This window comes from Manduca sexta, chromosome 10, assembly GCF_014839805.1.
Source record: "Manduca sexta isolate Smith_Timp_Sample1 chromosome 10, JHU_Msex_v1.0, whole genome shotgun sequence".
In the NCBI taxonomy this organism is placed as follows: Eukaryota; Metazoa; Arthropoda; class Insecta; order Lepidoptera; family Sphingidae; genus Manduca; species Manduca sexta.
This window is the reverse complement of record NC_051124.1, coordinates 13,588,472-13,610,948: the sequence shown is the minus strand read 5'-3', so window position 1 is coordinate 13,610,948 and position 22,477 is coordinate 13,588,472. Positions and strand designations below refer to the sequence as shown.

General features: G+C 36.6%; 2 protein-coding genes across 2 annotated transcripts; one reads left to right on the top strand and one right to left on the bottom strand.

Annotated features, from left to right (window-relative positions):
* Nucleotides 1–1,905: 1,905 nt before the first annotated feature.
* LOC115444189 lies at nucleotides 1,906–3,113 on the top strand. Its single transcript, XM_037437094.1, has 2 exons — nucleotides 1,906–1,965; nucleotides 2,335–3,113. The coding sequence occupies exons 1-2, from the start codon at nucleotides 1,938–1,940 to the stop codon at nucleotides 2,955–2,957; spliced, it is 651 nt and encodes a 216-aa protein (XP_037292991.1). The 5' UTR covers nucleotides 1,906–1,937; the 3' UTR covers nucleotides 2,958–3,113.
* Nucleotides 3,114–9,985: 6,872 nt separating this feature from the next.
* Nucleotides 9,986–21,332, bottom strand: LOC115444188 (transcription factor Adf-1). The gene is made up of 3 exons (XM_030169860.2): nucleotides 21,115–21,332; nucleotides 16,014–16,167; nucleotides 9,986–11,091 (listed from the first exon to the last, which is right to left on the bottom strand). Exons 1-3 carry the CDS (start codon nucleotides 21,263–21,265, stop codon nucleotides 10,821–10,823), a joined length of 576 nt encoding a protein of 191 aa, XP_030025720.1. The 5' UTR covers nucleotides 21,266–21,332; the 3' UTR covers nucleotides 9,986–10,820.
* Nucleotides 21,333–22,477: the final 1,145 nt, after the last annotated feature.

The following is a 22,477-nucleotide window of genomic DNA, read 5'->3' as shown; positions in this document are numbered from 1 at the left end:
TCAGTGCTTAGGCAAAGAGTCTTCGCCAAAATGTGATCAACCACTATGATTCGATGATTACGCTTAACTGGATAGGATTTTGTTAAATTACTTTTAGAATCCTTTATTTCCCATACATAAACTCTGCATTATTAAACTGTTAATATATTACATTAAACACTAACGTTGTTTTTTTTTTATTTTTTCGAAGTCGAAAATATGCCGATTGGAATAATTTAACTGATATGGTATCAGACTCCGTTAAGACTAGCGTGAAGAGCCAGTTTAGTTGTTGCATCTTCTAGGTATAGTGTTTAATACTGTATTCGTTTACAATGTAAATCGGCAACGTATCTGAAATTCGAAAGAACTCAGAGGATCCTGTACTACTGGAGGTTATTTTACTAGTCATTACTGGTTGAACCAGCTACCCACTATAAAATCAACCTAATGCTATAATAATGTACACCAGACTCCATAGAAACAGTTACTAGGTAATAAAAAAACCGTATCAAACTGGCGCCAATCTAATTTGCAGTAACGTACTGTTTAATTAAAAAGTAAACTGCAAAAAATGTTCTAGAAATACACTCGCTTTACAGTTAGTAATATATTTTTTAGGCGGGCAGTGCATGTCACGCAAAAACTAGGCGCCACATGAATTGACTTTTTAAGCTATAATTGGCAAAATAATTAAACGGAATTATTTTGGATAGGGTTTTTAAAAATATCGTACTCTTGCAACTGACATGACGCACCTATGCGGGCCTTGTACCAAGTGCTGTGTCTATTTCCGCAGCTGTTCAACATTATGAGAGAATTTGTGTGTCCCCACTTGAATGTTAGCGTAATTACTGGGGACATTATGAGGCTTAACATCTTATGTTTCAGGATGACGAGCGCAGTGGAGTGCTACGCAGTGTTTTATGATTAAAGTTCGGTATGGTATTGCTGTTGTTTATGGCGGTCATATCGCTTGCAGACGAACGGCACGCTCGTCTCGTGCAAGAAAAAACATTATAAGAATTAACAAATTATCACATGGTACAATGCAATAACCTCAAAATATCCCAGTTCATGATAATGTTACTCCTTCAGCTAGGTGTGGCATTTACCATCAGGTAAGCGACCTCTTCTCATAATCAAAAAAATCTAGGTTGAGTATTTACTGGTTGCCCATTTGACAAATAAATATCTCGTTTATTTTTCATAAAAGCTAAAAAAGAACGTTATATTTCACGATTGTGCTGTTCGTCGAATTGTTTCCCGGGGCTATATATTTCATTTAGGTTAAAGTTCATACGGTGCTTAACCTTTAGATATGAGTTTACAATATAATAGGTAACCTGTTTTACTCTAAACGTGAAATAACTTTGATGTTATGAGCATTTTCTTTGTTAACTCACTAGATATGTTAGAGAAAGAAGTCATATCATTTATATGTCATTCAATAATTACAATGTCGGAGATTGTATTCTTCAGAATAGGTTAACGCTAGGCAGATTAAAAGACTACTATTTGCATTGAAATGGGATAATGATGAATTTTATCTCATACACTAAAATCGTATGTATAAACAGGGCTAGAAAAACTCTAAATTCCTGAAATGCACAGTTGGTTTCGTTACTATTCTATAAAATAAGACTCTAATATCAGCCTAGTATTACATACGCCCACAGATCGCACGAGGCCCGTCGACTTCTGAAAGGGTTTAGCATACCACGCTGGTCTGGTATAAGTAGGTAGACTTCGCATACCTCCGCATAGGGAGAATTATCAGACGTGTAGAAATCCTCGCTATGTTGACTAAAACTTTTTCTACCAGTAAAAATACTAATATTTTAGAGTGAAAATAGAAACACAATGTTATCAATAACGCACACCGTATAATTACACCATAAAATTATTATAATAGCTGATAAACTGGCGAGCAGACGCTGGAGCGAGCAACAACTGACATGCTGCGACCTTGCATACTTTTCTTATGTGAGTTTTATGTTCATAATATTCAGGTGCATTGCTGGTCAGAAGTTCAAAACTAAGAGTCTCATATTATTTACTTAGGAACGCAGTTGCATAAGACATATTCAGTTGTCTCTCGTTACCGTCATTTTGTGCCGTGTTTCTGGTACAACAGTTGATAGTGTCACCGAGGGACTTAAGGTTTTTGTTATTTGGGGCGAATATCGTTATTGTAACGCAAGCATTGCTTTGCTGGCATACTTGGAAAGGTATAGGTGGTGTAGTGACGAAGGTGCGCTAATCGCGATGATTGATTGTTATTCTGTCTCTTAGTATAAGACTAATTTGGTCCCAAAGAAGCGTCTTAATAATTAATCAAAAACTTTATTACAGTTATCTATTCAGCAACAGCCATCAGATACAAACCAAAACCAGTCCACATGATAGCCATCAAAGACCATGTATTTGTGGGAGAAGACCCGAAAATTAAAGCCGAGCTTGCACGAAGACTGGGCTCTGACAAAGACAATCACGCGTACTTCAAGGGAAATGACGATTACAACAAAACTGACCTACCTGACTACCTCATTATGGATGAACAGATATATCTGAATAGATCCCTGCGAAGACAGAATATCTTCAACGATCCAAAGGAATATCACATCAATTTCAAGATCCTCGACATGATAAGGCAAGCGATCTACGCAACCCAGTTCCGGTTGGATGTGTTAGACAAGATTTTGGTAAAGTACATCAATGAGGAGAAGTTCCGCGTCGGCTACATGTTCGGCAAACTGGAAGAGTGGCTCCACAACATGAAGAGCATCTGGACGGTGGTGTGGCGAACGCGGGTGTACTATAGCGGTCCGAAGGCACGTCAGTTCAGGGTGTACAAGCACCTTCTCTACTACGCGCACATGTTGCGCAGGAACATTGATATCACTTACACTGTGGAAGAAATTATACGGATACATAACGAGATCTACACATCAATCAAGTCTGAGGAGAAGGATTGAAATGTCTTATTTATTTATTTATAATCAGGAGAACTAGTAGTTGTTACATTATAACTAGCTTCAATAATATATAACAGTAATAATAGACTTAAATGCACAACATTCTAAGGTGTCGCAGCATTCATTAGGAAAAAAATAAGACCAGTATTAAGTCTTGATCATCTTTTTGTTGGTATAATTATTTATTATCTTTAAGTTAAAGAAAATCTGAGCAACCCAATTCCAGAATCATCACCTCCTTCCTCCGAAATTCCTTTTCTTTAGTGGATGTTGATAATGAACGCTACCACCACGTGACTTGTTTATCTACTTTTTGTCATAAAAAACAATATTCTTTCTAACAGTGTCATGTGGTTCTGTGAAAAATCGTCTAAGTACAAAACATTTTGTCAATAATTTGAAGAGAGATGAAGCAATCACAAAATGTGTTGCTGGAAAGAGACGGTATATTAATTACTTTCATAACTAAATAGTATTGCTCTCCATCGTAATTCTAAGAAATTTATTATATACACGTCTAGATAGACCACGCTAAAAATAGCAAAGCATAATGGACGCCGTGTTTGTATTATCTATACTATTATATAAAGCTGAAGAGTTTGTTTGTTTGTTTGTTTGTTTGTTTGTTTGTTTGAACGCGCTAATCTCAGGAACTACCGGTCCAAACTGAAAAATTCTTTTTGCGTTGGATAGCTCTTTGTTCGTGGAGTGCTATAGGCTATATATCATCACGCTATACCCAATAGGAGCGGAGCAGTAATGCCTGATCTCAGGAACTACCGGTCCGAACTGAAAAATTCTTTTTGCGTTGGATAGCTCTTTGTTCGTGGAGTGCTATAGGCTATATATCATCACGCTATACCCAATAGGAGCGGAGCAGTAATGGCTAATCTCAGGAACTACCGGTCCAAACTGAAAAATTCTTTTTGCGTTGGATAGCCTTCTGTTCGTGGAGTGCTATAGGCTATATATCATCACGCTATACCCAATAGGAGCAGAGCAGTAATGGCTAATCTCAGGAACTACCGGTTCGAACTAAAAAAAATCATTTTGTATTAGATAGCCCTTTGTTCGTGAAGTGCTATAGGCTATATATCATCACGCTATGACTAATAGGAGCAGAGCAGTAATGGCTAATCTCAGAAACTAGGAGTTTGAACTGAATAATTCTTTTTGTGTTGGACAGCCCTTTGTTCCTGGAATGCTATAGGCTATATATATCGTCACGCTATGACCAATAGGAGCGGAGCAGTAATGAAACATGATGCAAAAACGGGGACAATTTATTAGTTTTGAGAGCTTCTGTTGCGTGCGCTGCGTAAACGGTTAAAGTTATGCAACAATAATGTATGACGGGATTGTTCCTCTTAAAAAGTTCTACAAAAATATATCATAAAACAAAGTCCCCACTGCATCGGTCTTCCCGAACGTGTTAAACTCAAAAACTACCCAACGTATTAGGATAAAATTTGGTATGGAGACAGTTTGAGACCCTGGGAAGACCATAGGCTCCCGGGAAAATATATAGCGTGACTTTTATAACGGAAAACTTTAGCCCGAAAAACTTTATAACGCGGGCGGAGCCGCGGGCAAAAGCTAGTTATTCTATATTTCTAATATTCTTTTGTTAGTCTAAGGTAAGTGTTATAGTCTATAAGGTCCTATATGTCGTAAGAAATCACATATTCTCTAATTTTAGACACGTAGGATTTCGTATACATAATCTCTGTTATGTATTATAATGTGGCTGTCAACTGACATATAATATGTGGAGTCATGTTTTTTTAAATCAAAATACACCTTAGATTGCATACTTGCTGCTGTTAAACGAAACACGTACACTCTCTTATATAAGAGATCTATCACAAAACTACTCGGCATCTAGACATATATACTTTAATGTTTCCAAGAACATCGTAATAAAACAGCGTCTAATAAAGTGCTGCGGAACGAAATAACGTTTTTACACTTGTTTTTATGAGTTTTCTAGCGAGTTATATTTGAAATGTTATTATCGAACACTTTCTGTACATTGTGATATTTTGTTACTTCGCTATCGTTATGTTTTATTTCAAATTGGGTAGTTAGTTGGTAATTATTTGAAGTTGATAGTGGTATTGGTTTTTTATGATCGGCCCGTGGTTAATAAATGTACGTCCGCTTGGGTAGATAATATTGCGTCGCCGATTTCTGCCGTCAAGCAGTCAACAATACTTTTTTTTAACCTAAAATGTCTCTCGTTTTATCGTATTCGCCTGATGTTAAGTGATGATGTGCGCTATGGTAAAGCACGTATGCCCAAAAGTCAATTCACTCGCAATTTGAAGAGACCCAAATTGTTTCTTTATTGTTCTGAATTGTTATGAATATGGACTACGACGAATTAATGAAGCTCCGCGTGATAATTTAATTAAAGTATGGGTCAAACGTTTTGAAGAGATTGGTTCAATATTTAAATCACATGCAAAAGATCTTTATTTATTTTGTCAGCAACACAAATAATCCATATTTTGGGATTTTCAGCCTACTAATAAGGAAGGAAGCTTCATTGCACTCTGAAAAGAACTTCCTCTCAAAGTTTTTTTGCGATCGGCAGCGGATTGGCTGTTACCCTGGTATTTGGGCGATGGTGACCAATTAATATCAGAGGAGGCATTAGCTCGCCTGCATTATCAATTTATTTGCACTTCTTATACGTAAAGGCAGACTCAATGTCGAAGGCACTCTTTACGGATCAACCTAGGATGGTGAAGATACATATTAGGTGCTTTTGGAGGCAATAAAAAAAAGGCAGTAGTCGTGAGACAGTGTAGTGATAAAAGAGTTCCGATAGCATGTTTTAAGGACTTATATCTAATGTACTGTTTCCAAAATATATCCAGGAGCCCGTAAAAATATGGCAATATAAAATGGTAATATCGGGGTTAAAACTTGATGAAGTCTGGAGAGTTCTGCTTACGCGTGACGAGGGTTCGATGACCCGAGATCGCGATAACCGGCTCATTATCTGGGTCACTATTGATTACCTTGTTACAGTTGATAACGTATCTGATCTAATATTGATTGGAATATGCAACTTGCACTGAGTTCTGTTCTGTTTTTATACAATTGATAACACCATTTTATGTGATGGTAAGCGTATATTTATGAAAATTTAAATAAAACACATCGCGCCTTTTTCCTGGACGGGGTAGGCAGAGGTTCAATCAGGGCACCTTTATTTCAAAATGTATGCTCCGTTCCATGGTCTGATACAAGGTGAGGTTAGCGCCATATCGGGTATAAATTTTGAACTCCGGGCTGATACTGCGTAGAAAAATCTTAAATCAGTTCCCCACCTAAGACCTAAAACTATCGGAGGTCAGAGCGGTTTCGTACCACCCAATTGAACTATTAAATACAATACAAATATTTGCAGTATCCAATAGCAAATGAAGCGTCGTTCTAATACGTTAATATAATGAAGGGACGCGTCGTTATGCGATCAGGCGACCCTCGGCACCCATTGTTTAGTGTAATTACACGCGATGTGCAAGAGGAGTGCGGCTGACGGCCGCCGCCTACTCTCATTGATTTCTGCTTACCTCCCTGCGGCAAACTAATGAGATTCCCGCGAGACGATGTTATGTTCGTTTTAATGGATTTACAAGCTTCTATCAGGTATCGCCAATTTCAAGTCATGAAGAAATTGTGTAATGACACTTAAAAATTGTAATGATTAAAGCAGGTAAATTTTACTAACCAACCGACATATTTCTCAACTTATGTCTCCTATTAGACTTGATCTATGACCATAAATCATATACTTCCTGATTGTAGAAAAGAAACCGCTTTCTTGCTAGAAAACATCCACAGACTTCAATACTTCCGTAAGTTTAAAAGCTCATAACCCTCAATATTAGGTGGAAACTTTCCGAACTTAAATAGTGGGAAGTCAGGGTACATTAATGTGGGGGGTTCCGTGAGAACAGACAGCTGGTGGGACGTAGGATCGATTCCCGGAACTTCGTGGGGTCATGTTATAGAAAATTGATTTAGACTATAGTTTAGTGGTTATGTTAAGTCTTTAAATATGTTACTAAGATTTACAATTGTGTTGAGCGCTTTTTCCAATAAGAGTTTAAAATCTTTATTAGTCGGTATCACTACTAAATATGTTTACTGGTGAGCATTAAGTAATTTGAAATTTCGGTTTAAAGGATTTTTAATATAAGTGGTAGGAACTTATATTTGAAAACAATAAAGATTTTGATTTCTTTCAGAACTAAACGCATAAACTTCTGAATGGATTAGAATGCTTAGAGTGTAGATATAAGTACCAAATCCGGGATTAGAAACACAATGGCACTTTGAATTTAGAATAGATCATTCACACGGCCGCAGTCTTAAACGATATTCTTAATAAATTTCAGAAGCCTTTTTACATTACAAAAAGGCAAACGCCTGTAAATAATAAACTGAATTCCGTGACTAGTCATATTGCTTGATAAATAGTTTCTACCCCCGTCCGGCGCAGGACGGCGTAGACGGTCATGATGACGAGCAGAACAGAGTGTGCACAAGTACTGGAATTGATTTCATATCTTGATTATGCGGACACAGGTGGTAGGATATATTTTATAGCAACCACCGTACGCAAGGTGTTAAAACCAGCCATAGTGGCCTTAGAAGTCTGCCGCGATCCGGGATCACTCTGTATATTAGGTCGACATATTGCGTTGACTAGCAAGGGATATTCATCTCTCATTAGTCGACACTCTGAACCCCATTCGGCTCTTTATTACAAAAAGACATAGGTAAATTTGTTTGGCAAATAATATACAAATGTGTGGAGTATACTACAATAAGTAAAGGCTATCATCATTTTCCATCACGTTTTGTTAGATGAAAACTATGAATAAGTAAACAGACTGAATCCAGAGTAGGCTCGTGGGTTTGCCCATCGCTCTAAAGGATCTGTTCCGGTATACATATAAGTCTCACGATATACTTTTCTGTGATAAAAAATAGCATCTAGATTAATCGAGGACATGGTCTTGCACATTTCATACAAATTCAGCTTTTTCGTTTCGTTCTAACAAACATCCAAACATCTTCGTATACGTTTAGTAAGACTTCCATCCTTTCTTCCATGAAAATTGCAATTGATCGGCCTTGTTTCCCTCCCGTATCCCTGACGCGACAATAAAACAAAGTAATCATCTTGTACATTTTATTTCACGGTACATAAACTATGACATTCGCTCGGAGCTGGTCGAGATGAGGGCTGCAACGCGCGACACTAAAGGACTCCATTAGACGACCACTAAACTGTTATTTATGATGTATTAGCTCTGTATGAAATTGTCATACCCTGTGATAGTTTGTGTGTTTCGTTGTAAATTCTGGTGAAATTCCCTATAATACTATGATAATAGTATTACAATACCATATTGAAGGTCGGAGAAATAAAAAATAAACAATTATTCTTTTTAAATACATATCTTACTAAAATGTTTCAATTACACAGTATACAATAGAGATAAGTGAAAACTGCGTTGATATTTGATTTTATTTACGTATTTAATTTGATTTACTGTTACTGCTCACCTAGCAAACAAATTATAGAAAACCAAATTAGGTTATATATTTAATTTGTTTATGGTATCTCAAAGTACAGGCCTAGCCTAGTTTGAGAACCCCTGGCAACTATGTTATTTTTTGTTTTTCATAATAAGCTTGTAATCATTGATTTTGTAAACAAATACGGTTATTTGTAATAAAAAAAAAATATTATAAAAACAATCGTTTCTTGTATATAGTGCTCACTTAGTGCTGTAATTAGGGCGGTGCCAGCGGTCTCCAGGCACAGGGCGCAGAAATGCCTAGACTACGAACAAGTTTTGGATCATGCAAAACCGCGGTTATACATAGAAGCTCGCACTGCGCGTAGAGAAGGTTAGTTAAGCCACTTTATGTATCTATAGGCTAAAGATGATAACCATTTACACGGTGAAATTATTGTCAACACACCTACTGGCTTATCTTTACAGACGTGAATGGAGTAAATTATAAAGTAAATACATTTATATAAAGTAAATCATAAAATAATCGTTTCTATTTATGCGTAATCATCAATCGTTATCAATTTGTATAGTTTTATTAATCCTACCCGACTCGCACGCGATATTACAATAAGCACATAAGGTGGTTAGTCTCTCATATGTGAGAATTCGCTTGGGTAGGTACCACCGCAAGGTCTATTTCTGCCGCGAAGCAGCAGCGTGTAGTCAGTTATATTTCGGTTTTAAAAATATTGTAACCAGTGTAACTACTGGACATATACAATCTTATGTATATGGCGAGCGCAGTGGAGTACCAAACAATACTTTATAATTCAAGGTGTTGGATGGTGTTTCTACTGTTTATGGGCGATCGTATCGCTTACCATCAGGCGAACGGTAAGCTCGTCTCGTCATTCAAAGCTTTATATATATATATATATATATATTTTTAACATAACTTGGTGTTTAGTCTTTCGTATACGGAGTCTAGACAGGTTCTGCTGCTTCTTTCTGGAGCTAAGCAGCAGTGCGCATACTCTCATGTCCCGATGTAGGACATTGTAGCCATTACTCAGTGTAATCATCGGCTTTATAAAACTTATGTTGAGAAGTTATCGTAGATACTTTTTAGTCCAAAGTCGATAAGGTGGGTCATCTCATAATCTCCATCAGCCAAAATACCCACAATTGAAAAGAATCGTAGGCTCTGCCTGCTTAAGGAAAGAAATACTATGAATTGGGAATACGGATGGATAAGGGATTGTTTGGGTCTACACATAACTTAAAGTTTAGATTGTTTTGAACAATTATGATTCTGGTGAGCTTAGTACCAGAATGTACGAAGCTTAATCAAGGACATATTTATTGTGATTGGTTGCTATACGGAAATGTGCACTAGCTTTGCGATCTAAACAAATGGCAAATATAAAAACAATTGCAACTATATATTGATCGTAAATACGTATAGTTGAAAGACTTTCAAAATAAAACTGATACGAAAAATATTGTAATTGTACTGATTAGCAAAAGTACATTCATTCATATCATAACATAGACATTAGCCATCGTGAAGAATACTTGATATACAATCAGTAAGACAGATCAACATATTTTTTAACCGTAATGACGCAACTTTCCATTTACAATTCTTATAAATGTTATTACAGTTATTATAAAATTAAAATAAAAACCGATAATTCCAACTCAATACCTAAACGTGGTTACATTTTCTAAATTGTAGAAAGAACAGCGACGGAGCCGACTGCGCGGAATTCCTATCCGTCAGTTCATCAATCAATGTTGGAGGTGAGTCTTGCCTGATCAACCCTAGCGGGGGGAGGAAAAACTCTTCAGAGCACTTCATACTGTCAGAAAGAAAAACTGATTGTTTTTAAGCAATTCCTGGAATGTTTCGTACGTTAACTTGCAATTTAAGAATAATTTGGAAAAAGGAAGGAATTCTAAAAAATATGTATGGATACTGGATTTTCTAGAGTTAATCACTTACGCATAACAACTTCGGATAACAGAATACTTGATTCTTTATTGCAGCGGCTCTGTGTCAGAAATTAAGTCTTATAATGTTCGGTAATAACACTGAGCAGTGTATACATTGTAAAATCATATGCAGATATTAGTGGACCTGGTGGTAGTTAATTACCTCCCTTGAATATCCAAAATGCCAGTCAGGCATTGTGATATTTAGAAACGGGATTTGGACCTCCAACAATAAAAATCTCTATTAAAATCCAATACAAGATTGTTTTAAATTTTAATCATTCCCGTCTTAACCTTAATATCTTAACCTAAACGTCAGTCCTCAATCGAAGTTTTTAGTGACGCCATCTTTGTTCTCATCATGTTCGTTGTCATACTCATCCTCGACTCGTAGCAGTACGTCCAAAACCTGCCGTTTTATCATTCCCTGGTACTTTTTCGGGAGGCGCTTGGTGCTCTGGCAGACGCTGGCGAAGAACAGGTCCAGGGAATCCTGGTCTACGTTACCAGGGTCCCAGACTTCGGGCTCTTGGTCTGATTGCGTTTCTGTCTCGTCTGCTTTTATGTTTTCGCGGATTGGATGTCTTTGATTTCTGGAAAGGAAGACATATTGATTGATAAGATGACATTAATAATATAATAATAATCATATCAGCCCTGTATTATACACTGTTGGGCACAGGCCTCCTCTACTACTGAGAGGGATTAGGCCTTAGTCCACCACGCTGGCCCAGTGCGGATTGGTAGACTTCACACACCCTCGAAATTTCTATAGAGAACTTCTCAGGTATGCAGGTTTCCTCACGATGTTTTCCTTCACCGTTAAAGTTAGCGATAATTCACAAAGAATGCACACATAATTTTTAGAAAAATCAGAGGTGTGTGCCCTTGGGATTTGAACCTGCGGACATTCGTCTCGGCAGTCCGTTCCACAACCAACTAGGCTATCGCCGCTTTTTTTTATGACATTAATAAGCGAAAATTCACGCATATTTTGACTGGCGAGGTGTAACTTGATTCCTAATGTCAGTTAGTCGACATACAGTAATTTATATCTTGGCAAAATTCTGGCTATTTTAAACTCAGAATAAGAACTTTAAAGGCGTTTACGTGCAGCGCGTAATGTCAACTATAGGTAATTCTTCGCAAAATTCACTCACACAGAACCGTGCGTAGCTGTGTGCGTAGATTTAGCGCGTCGGCTATCTTTATAGTCAGACCAACCAACTTTGATCCTATCGCTTTAAATATCTAATTGGAATGTAACTTATGATTTATGAATTTACGATCAATGATGAATTCTATTATTAAATATAATAGAATTGTTCATGAAATAGTTTACAAGTATCATTTTGTTTTTATAAAAAAAAAATTAACATTTATAACAAATTTTAACGACAATTTCACAAATTCTGTTACTTTCATAAAAAAAAAACTAAGCATTTGCACTTGGAAAGTACCATTTAGTAAAGTGGATCTCATCATGAAGCCGAAAGACAGGCACCAGAACTCCGTAATAAGACAATAAATCAGGAAAATTACCATGGTAGAATTATTATTAAAAAAAGACAATGAAATGTACTGTGCTACGATGTTTATAATGGACCACATAATTACTCCATAGATCTGCAGTTTTTAATAAATTTAGCCTATTGAAAGTTTTGATTTAATCATAGAAATTACACACACACACACATATATATTATATTATATTATATTATATTTTGAGTCAGAAAGTGTATATAATGACATGTCATTTTTAGGTGTGTAACTAAAAAGTGAGAAACAAAAGACTTCTTCTTTCGAAAGTTGGTTATATTTTTTTAATAGGTAGTTCTTCTCAGTGGCATTGATCATCAATTGATCGATCGTACATCCATGTATAAAACTTTACCAGTTTTGCAACCATAGTTTTGCATAATATTTGCGACACTCGACGAAGCAAAATAGTTGGTTTTGTACATTATTTTCGACCAACAGCAGTCAGCTATGACTAAGCATGGGAATACCATCTCCATCATCGCCACAGGCAACAGCTTTATCAGTTTCTTCCCTAGCGGCCCCTTGCATCCTATCGTCTGCAGCTGATTTCAACCATTTAGCTAACTCGTCGTGACATGTCGTGTAAACATTTTGCGTTAATATTGGTAAATCTATGGAAGCTAACTGTTCGTTTAAATTTGATCTACCAAATCCAGTCATCATAGTTCCAGTCACAGTTCCACGATATCCATCAATACTATCAGTATATCTCTTAGAGGTAAATAGCTTAAATTCCATATTGCACATATTACACTTAATTAAAAATGTTGACTGCAAGCACACTTTATTCTCTTTCAATAGTTGTAAATTTTCAATACTACAACCTGTTGCTCTGTTGTAGTTATAGAGTATTTTAATTTGATCCAAGAAATATTGGAAATCTATAATTCTGCGGCCTTTAATAACCTCATTTATTTTGAGTGTAGTTTCAGGCTCGATTACCTAAAAATTAAAAAAAATATATATAAAGGACATACTATTATTGTTATAGAAGTTTACGCAAACACTACATACTTAAATAAAACTCCATGTGGATCTAGACGCGTTTAATTTATTCAGGTATAATGACGCCGAAACCTGCACAGGGCTCGAAACGTCAGGATAAAGTAATATGTAAAATAAATATGAGTATGTAAACCTAAACTAGCCCAAATAGTTAAGAAGATAGTATTAACTACTACTAGTAGTTTTATTCACTAGCTACTTAAATTACCAAATCCCATGTTTCTAAGGTTCAAAAGAGGAGAAAGATGTAGGATTTCGTCTTTCGTCACTTGAATTTTCTTAACAGTGCGCACCAGTGAGCACATAACCCTTGTTATTTGAAAGTAAGCGTACCTATGTGTTGGGGTGCCGGGAGACCTTCAGGTACTCGCGGCTGCTGGGCGTGTAACAGAGTTGAGAAACTCAGCCGCCGGTACCCAGCCCGTTGTTTCTTCCCACGTCGCTGTGATGTCTCTTAAAGGCATGTAACTGTGCGTATGTAGGTGTAGGTGTGTGCGTGCACGTAACACCTGAACAGCGGCAGGTGCAGTGTAATATAGGGAGGTGGCAAATAAGAAACAATAATTTATAGATCGTAATGCCTTGCCAAGTGCCATCCTATGGTCCCTAAACTACCCCGTCCCTATGACTCTTCTCGGGTATGCTTCCGTCTCGAGGAGTCTTCAATTTTCAGTAGTCTTCAGTTTTCAGGAGTCTTCAGTTTTCAGTTTTCTTCGCTTTCTTGAGGTGAATTCTTGAACCCATAACAATCCCGTTATACGATTTAGCTTACCTGGGTCGCGGCTATACCGTAGAGAGAGCCGCGATCTATTGACCCAATTTTTACACTATTTTCACTATAGCATTTGCCATTTTTGGGGATTATTTAATTAAATATAAATCACACAGGTACATGTTATATATCAATTAAAAGGGCACAATGAGCACTATCTAAAAACATAATAATATTTGCTATACACCGAATCTACGATATGTTATGACAACAATAAGACAAAATATTTACAAATTACCTTACTTACTAACACTGTTCACTGAGTTATATCGTCCGTATGATGTCCCTATCATCGAAGGAGGGTAGACACGTCACATACGCGCACTTGTCACTATTTTTCACATCGGAGGGGCCGGCATGCAGCTGACGGGGTCGGCGCGTCGCCAACACTATACATTATGCAAAAAAACCAGCCAAGTGCGAGTGGGACTCGCACACTGAGTAATTTGACGAGTTGAAAAAGTTTTGACAAAAGGACAACAAAGTGATCCTATAAGGCTAAGAACTCACGAAGCGGTTTTTAAGTGCGCCCGCCGCGGTTAAGAAACTGCTGTTTTATTGCCAAACTCATGACGACCGGAGATCTGTGCGATTTGCAACCGTCGCGGTTTCGACTATGTCCCGCAAACTTGGCGGGCGATTATCGCAAGGCGGGCGGTTGCAAGACGGGCAGTTAACGGTCAGTTGAGTTCCAGAACGCCATGGACACATATCAGAAACGATAACGATGGAGGAAAATGGCGTCGGATTTCTGTAACCCCCCTCCCCTACTGACTACTGCAGTCGCCCACCTACTAATCGCAGAGCGCACGGGCGCTAACGTGGCACGCGCGATTCTACTAGTTAGCCGCCAATACAGCGGGTACCGCGCACATCGCGCACGCCGCAGGCGTAAAATGAATTGTGAAATGTGCATTGATTTTTGACATATATTTGCTTGCTTTAGGAATTGTGGGCCCGCAATCGCGGCGGGCGCGGGTAAAGACCGATTTGTGAGTTGCGTAAGAGTTCCATTTTTTTCCTTTGAGTACCTGTTGCTCAAGTGGTTAATGAGTAAAAAAAGCAACAAACTTAACTACAGACGCATGTTATAACATTAGTACACCAACCTTATAGCTCTTGCTTTAGCCAAAGTTTCAGCGTTGTGGCGTTTCCTTTTCTTGCCTAGAAATAGCTTTGCTTTATTTCCCATTGTATCTAAAACATAATAATATAATATTAATTTATAGTAACTAGTAAAATTATTGTCAGTCATTAAAAAAATATATATTTTACTTACTTAAGTATTAAGATGTGGCAATCGCAGTATACACGTTACTATTTTTTCTACGCACAGCAAAGGTCAACTGTAGTAAGGCCGGAGCGACGAGCGATACGTCCTCTCTCTAGAAAGCCTCAAGGCGGACTAATTTGAAACGATTTGCGCGTTGCGTTTTATAATGGTATTAAAATATTTATTGAAAAATAATAGAACTAATTTTGTTGAATTTTTAAATTGTATATTTTAAGGAGATGTTCTTCTATTAAAGTAATCCAATATTATATTCAATTAAGTAAGATAGAGTGATAAAAAAAAAAAATCATTTAAATGACCAACATTTCTGAAATTTTCGAATTCTTTGAATTTTTATTTCTCATGAATTAAACATAAAAAGATATTTTTTCTCTACCAACTTTTTTTCCTCAGGATCTTTTTAGTTAGATAAAAATAACATATTGTTATATTCTTTAGTGAATTAAGATATTTGACCTTCGAAATAGACGTTCGAAGCGCAAATAAGAAAAGCTCGGTTCAGTAATCTTTAAAGAATTCACAAATACTCAATAAATCTATAAATTTTCTCTACTAAATATTTAGACGACACAATTTTCTATAATGATTACTGATTCATATGTTTTTAAAATAATGTTTTGATGGATATTATCTCGTTCGAAAAGTACTGTTTTTGAGACATACGTAAACGCTCTTAACATTATATTTTTACTAGATATTTTATATCATGTGATGCATACTCAATGCATCTGATCCTAATCGAAATAGAGTGTAGTGTCGCGTCAGTTGATAGTCGATAAATGAGACATGATAACCCCTCGCTAGTCGACAGAATTATGCCGGTTTGTTTAAAACCAAATATAAAAACCACCAGCATCATTCAACTAATGACGTGCAATACGGTGTTTATCCCACTTACTTACCTCCTCATGGTCATGTAAGGCAACACGAACGCCATCCGGCTTTGGTATTGCCATTTCTTACAGGGGTTCCCGGACTTGGAACCTTTCTTGCTCCTCTTCAGCGCCTGGCGCATCGAGTCCCGCAGGATCTTCCATTCCCGTTTTAGCACCTCACCTGGGAAAGAGGAGGTGATTGAGATGGTATATCTAATGAGAATTTTGTCTGGGTGGATATCATAATATTAGCAGTAAAGTGTGGTGTTATTTAGTTTCGTATTTAAACGATATTTTAGATATTTTATTGGTGGTAGTTCTTTCATATGTGAGAGTCCGCCTGGGTAGGTACCACCGCAATGTCTATATCTGCCGCCAAGCAGCAGTGTGTAGTCACTGTTGTGTTCCGGTTTGAAGGACATCGTAGCCAGTGTAACTACTGGACATAATGAGACTTAACACCTCATGTCTCAGGATGGCGAGCGCAGTGCAGCTTTACTGTTTATGGGCGGTCGTATCGCTTATCATCTTGATAGGACGTCTACTCCCAAAATTGACAACGATATATCGGAAACGACACGATATTGCTCCGAAAGTATCGCAAACACCCTACTCTAACAAATGTTCAGATTCATTATCGTTTATTGTAACCAAAGACTAAGTTCATATTTATATTTCGTTGTTCGGAGTGAATTTCAGAACAAGAACAAGCATAGAAGGAATCTAAATTACCCTCATATACTTATCCTATTTTTTCAAATAGGCCAAAACCGTTGAAAAGAACGAGACAAATATTATGTTGCTAAGGTAGGCTTGCGTACACTTTACAATCATCAGATGGGTACCTTTGGTCTCATTACGATGCCGAATTAAAAAGCAAATAAAATGTCAAATGTTCCAACTTGCCAACCTTAGAACAATGTCACAAACGCGCCCACACAATTTAGTTACGTTATACTTCAGCGCGTGGTTTTCAAAATTGGCCACATGTTGTGTAATATTTTTGTTGTTGATATAATAAATATACAATGCTATTTTAAGTAAAATATAGCCCTACAAACAAACAATGGCCTGCGTTATTGTGGGATGTAAATCTCATTCTTCTCGTAAAGAAAATGAAACTGAAATCATCAGCTTCCATCGGTGAGTAAACAAAAAACCTAATATATTTGCTAAAACCCTGTACATAAGTGCAAAAAGTGTTATTAATTATACTTTATTATGCTGTAGTCATATTATAATCTGCTGTTGGCCATTCGATACAGTCATTATTAAGTATTTTTCATTTTTACCAATTTACGTAGTCGTGTTCAATAGTGTTGTACTGCATATTCTATCGATAACATTTATGTTAGTATATTGTAGTTTACTATTTTACATAAATTGCCTTTTACTTTCAATATACGGTGGTGTAGTGGTAAAAGCCACTTGGAAACCGTGCGCGAAGGTTGGCGTCGAGGAAACTATCTGATAGTGTGTTTCATACAATGTCTTTCATTGCAGATTGCCCACAGATGATGCTATGAGGCGAAAATGGATTGTTGCCATAGCTCGTCCCAATTGGCATTGGAAAAAATAGCACTGTGTTTGCTCTAAGCATTTCGACAAAGACTATTTCATTAACATTGAAATAAGTTATCAAACATATGTGACATGAATGATACCGCTGTGTTTTAATTTTACTGTCGCATTTTAGTAGCTTCTATTAAACCACACCTCTTGGGTATCTGTTTTAATTCCTAAGAAAGTCAGAAAAGAACAGAAGGCGTATTGACTTTCTCGTAGACGAAATTCCGGCCGATTTTTGTTTGCTACTTACAGCGGTTTCCATTCCTCCTGAAATTTCTAACATTTTCTTAATTTAATAATCTAAATGCTAAACCATTTTTGTGTGAATGACATTTCGGAAGGCCTGGAAACTGCTGTAAATAGCAAATGAAAATCGGACAAAATTTTGTTCGAAGAAAGCCGGTAGTTCTATAGTTTATTGTAATTTAACAGCTTCTTAAATTGTGCTTTTATATACCCAGACCTCATTTGGTACTTAAATACCAATTTAGGGTTTTGATATCTTTTTTTTTAAACCTTTATCTAAAATAGCAATTTGCAACGGTTTGTAGTTGACTGACCGAAAAATGTTTATTTTAGCAGGTCCGTGAATTTACCATAGCCGATAGACAAAGCATCTATCGATATCGATAAGATGTCAGAAGGGATCGCAACACAATTAAATTTCTTGCTGTTTAAGACATAGAACACTCAAATGTCATAGTGTTACTTCTATCTTGTCATTGTTCTGAGGAGTGAATGATAAGTGCTAAATTCATAAAAATAAACAAATATTCTCTATGGAGTCGTTGTGACAAGACATTACAAGTGTCATAAATTGGTAGACAGCTTGATAATTCAAATTTTAAAACCTTTTATTCCTAACTTGAAATTGGCATAATGTACAATTGCCAAATTAAAAAAAAAAAAAGAAAAGAAAAAAAAAACTTTTTATTTATAAGAATTTTAATTTATTGTTTGCATATACTATTATTACTTGACATGGGCAAAATTAAAAGAAGAAAACTTTCTGAGGAAACTTGATAAATGTGTTTATAAAACGAGAAACAATAAGTATGTTTACAAATTATATCTGGTAGTACGAGTATAAAATTATGTTTTAAGTATTTCATATTTTTAGACTAAGTATGTTTGAACCGTGTAGTGTGAACCAGCTAACAAAATTACATTTGTACAAATTATACTATACACTTAAGTCACCCATAACTGGAATTTTGATGATAACTCAAATGTATGAGAGTGTGTTTATAATTTAAAGAAATTAAAGTTATGATTCTTTGTTGAGGTCCTCCCCGCGACTGACGAGAATGCAGCTAATGTTGAGTAGGACATACAAGAGGCGGTACATTTGTCCGGGACATGACGTCAAAATGTAAGAGTGGCTCAAAATTATATATTGTACTACTTCAAATTTTATGACGCGGCAGTCGCGTTACTTATTCTCCGTCTCTGGTAAACTGTAGGACGAGGACAGTGAGGTAGAGAACCGCATGCTACAAATTACAGTAGGACGTTATTTTACAATGGACATTACATTACTGCGTTTCGAGTCGCGAGCGAGAGGGAAATATTTTGAGGGTTAACATTACAAAATACTGTAAGATACGCATTGAAGCGCCGAGCCTCACTACGCCTCGCCTCATTTGAAGTAGGACGTTGTACCGGCTCAATGCTTAAAAGAGGCTACTCTTACAAACTCTTTTTTATGTCATGTCCTACCCAACTCTAAATGCAGCCAACGCAAAGGAGTAACATAACCGAACGGTTGTACAGATGGAACAAGAAAAAAATACTTACGGAATAATATTGAGTTACGGTTGTCGGGAATAAAGAAAACATTACTAGAATTAGTACATTTATTATAAAACAAATCCAACAAGCTAGCTGGATTTGTGCTCTTTCTATTCCCAACAATTATAGGTATATCAAATCAATGTTGGTAAATAATTTAATTATTTTTCTTTGAAGTTACTATAAAAATAAATTATATGTTTATTTTGTTTTTAACTGATAGGTAAGTAACTAATGGCTATAATATGTTTTAATTATTATAATGATAAGTGGAATAGGTTTATAGAAGCCATTCCTATGTCCATGTTTGTTCCAAATCAATGCTAGAAAATAAGTATAAATTGTTTTTGTTTTGTTTTTAGTTTAATATGAAAATATTAATAAAAATATCATCTTATTGTTATTTTATTTGTTTGTTGTTCTTATTTTCATAAATGACAATTGGATACTACATCAATAGCAAAGAACCACTTAAATCTAATATTTAAATAATGTAATTGAAATTTTCTCGTATTTGCTGCTTCCTTCTGCGACGGACCATATTTTCGTCCCGGTGGGCTTCTAAGGTGAATAGAAACCTCGCAATTGCATTAGAACTGATCGTAAATACCCAATTACCAGTTATCAATTCCACAATCTTAAATACAATACGCTACGATAATGCCGACGACGGCGTAAGAGTTCTCGTTGTGATTATTGTAAATATGACAGATGCGACGATGTGAAATGTAAATCTTCATCACTGACAGTTACCATTAAGAGTAGGTTTAAATTCAACAATGTCGAATATCTATCGTTCGTTCGATGATCGTTACGATACTAGAAACGATGTTATTGAGAGTAGGCTTCGACACAACAAATGTCACGATATATCGATTTCGCGAGTAGACGCCCAGGCGAACGGCAAGTTCGTCTCGTCGTTCAAAGTAGTAAAAAAAATTGTCAGTAAATATAGGCCCTAACAGGTCGTAAGTTTTTGTTGTTTAACTACTGTTTAAAAATACGGACTAATCTGGCGAGCGATTTGTTCCTTTCGTTTATTCAAACAAATATTTAACAAGTTGTTTTATTACCATAATAATTTTATAACATAGTTGCAAACAATATAAAAGCGTCCATTAATCCGGCGTACTTTTCTCTGATTTATACATTTACGTAAAACGGAACATAAATTTCAACGGAATCTAATAATTTATATCTACTGGAGATAAACAATGGAAATGTACGGACTTGGTCATCGTGGCGCAGCGGTTGTGAGACGGTCGTGGTACTCACGGCCGTGGGTTTGACCACAAAACAAAATGTAATTCGCGAATGTATTTTGTTTACATAGACATAATAGATTCACGAGACTAACCAGGCTCAATCCTAAATACCAAAATTGCCTCTAGACAGTAAATGTCACCAGCAATTGCATTTAGAAAGCACTGCGTGACGCTGGGGCCGCACTTAGATTCATATTAATGCCATTATCACAATAACTAAGGAGTAAAAATAAAATCAATTGTCAAAACCTAACGCCATAGCCCACGTTCCACAATGAAAGCCGCTGTCAAATCGCAATAAAAATCGTTACACCGACGCCTTTTCCCGAATAATGCAATAATCAATGCGATTAGGCGTTGTAAGTCCCCGGCATGAGATGTTCGATGTTTCATAATACTAACGCTTGGTAACTCAATTTATCGTCCTAGGAATCGAACCTAGTACGTCAGCACGGCAGCATCGCGGCTACATTAATACCAACATAATAAGGGCGTGTACTCACTGTTTACTCCAAGCCGCTCGGATATCTCCAACCAGCATCGATCCCTTACATCGATGTCTCGATGGTTCTCGTGCCTCGTGTCATAGAGCACTGGATATTTCTTCACCTCGTCAATGAGTCGTTCGCGGTACTGCCGAGAGCTGGAGTTCATCGCGACGCAACCTCCCGCCGCGACGCGTGAGCGATACTGAGCGAGTGCGAGCGATGTGTTGCCGCTCCCGTCGCGCTAGAGGGGCATCGCGCAGCGCACTCGGTGTACCGCATGGTTAAGCATAGATGTTTCGGCTTTGGTTGGAAAAGATAGGTATGTAGGTATAAATATAGCGCGTTAATCTTTGTACATATTATTTTTTATACAAACGACTACACCCTGACTGATACACTTACACTATCATTAATTAAGATTTGGCGTTAGGTATCATTTTTGTTTCATTTCAATAGAAAAGGTGTGGATGTTATTTTGTAGGCATTACGAATATAAAAAAATCTCTTAGAAAAGTTTCCTTTAAAGAAGTATAAAGGGTGGTAAACAGGTCTTATCATATATTTACCCAAGTTATATTAGTGTGAAGTCATCAATGCATACAAAAAATTAAAAAATTGTCGATTAATTTGTAAGACCGCTTTGTATTTTATTGAAATTTAAAACTCCACTCAAATTTATTAACAAATATATAGGATTGCCATATTTGATAATTTTGTTAGTAAAAGTGCTTGTCCTTAACATCTGTTGTAGCTTAACCCAAGAATCCATAAGTCCCACATCTGAATATCTTTGACAAATTATTGTAATTGAGATATAATATACCAAAACTGTAGAAATTATATTATAAGTTTGCAGCCGGTATAAATAGTCTGAAAAAGGAACATTTGAGAAATTATCTCTTCTAAAAAATATCAGTCTTCATATTGAATAAAAAAATAAAACATTTGATTACTAAATACTTATCATCATTATTATCAATTGTCTTGAATTTATTAATTACAGCTTTATTACTTCAGACAGGCATACCGCCGTTTATAAGTGCAAACCCTACCGACAGCACTGTCTGCGCTCACAACTCTGTGGCGAGCGATGTGGTGTGACGGCGGGCGACGTTGCCAGCTCAGTGCGCGCCGCCGGCCGCCGCGAGCAGCCGCAGCCCACGACACAATTCTATCGACGACAAAAACAATTAATATGTTGATTTACATACATTTATACCACTTGTTTATAAGATACTTATCGGTATTCAATGCATTTTATTTTGGTAGGTATTATATTAATTATTTCTGAAGTAACAGACTCGAGTATTGAGGTAGGCACTTACATATATTATCTACGTATTGGGCTCGATTTTGAAATTGAGCTGCACATCCATGG

Coding starts and splice junctions, on each gene's coding strand:
- LOC115444189 (XM_037437094.1), top strand. CDS start 1,938: ATGCTGCGACCTTGCATACTTTTCTTAT. Junction 1,966..2,334: donor ACCTTGCATACTTTTCTTAT/GTGAGTTTTATG, acceptor ACTTTATTACAG/TTATCTATTCAGCAACAGCC.
- LOC115444188 (XM_030169860.2), bottom strand. CDS start 21,265: ATGAACTCCAGCTCTCGGCAGTACCGCGAACGACTCATTGACGAGGTG. Junction 16,168..21,114: donor CGAGCGGCTTGGAGTAAACA/GTGAGTACACGC, acceptor CCTCTTTCCCAG/GTGAGGTGCTAAAACGGGAA. Junction 11,092..16,013: donor CCTTACATGACCATGAGGAG/GTAAGTAAGTGG, acceptor CTTCCTTTCCAG/AAATCAAAGACATCCAATCC.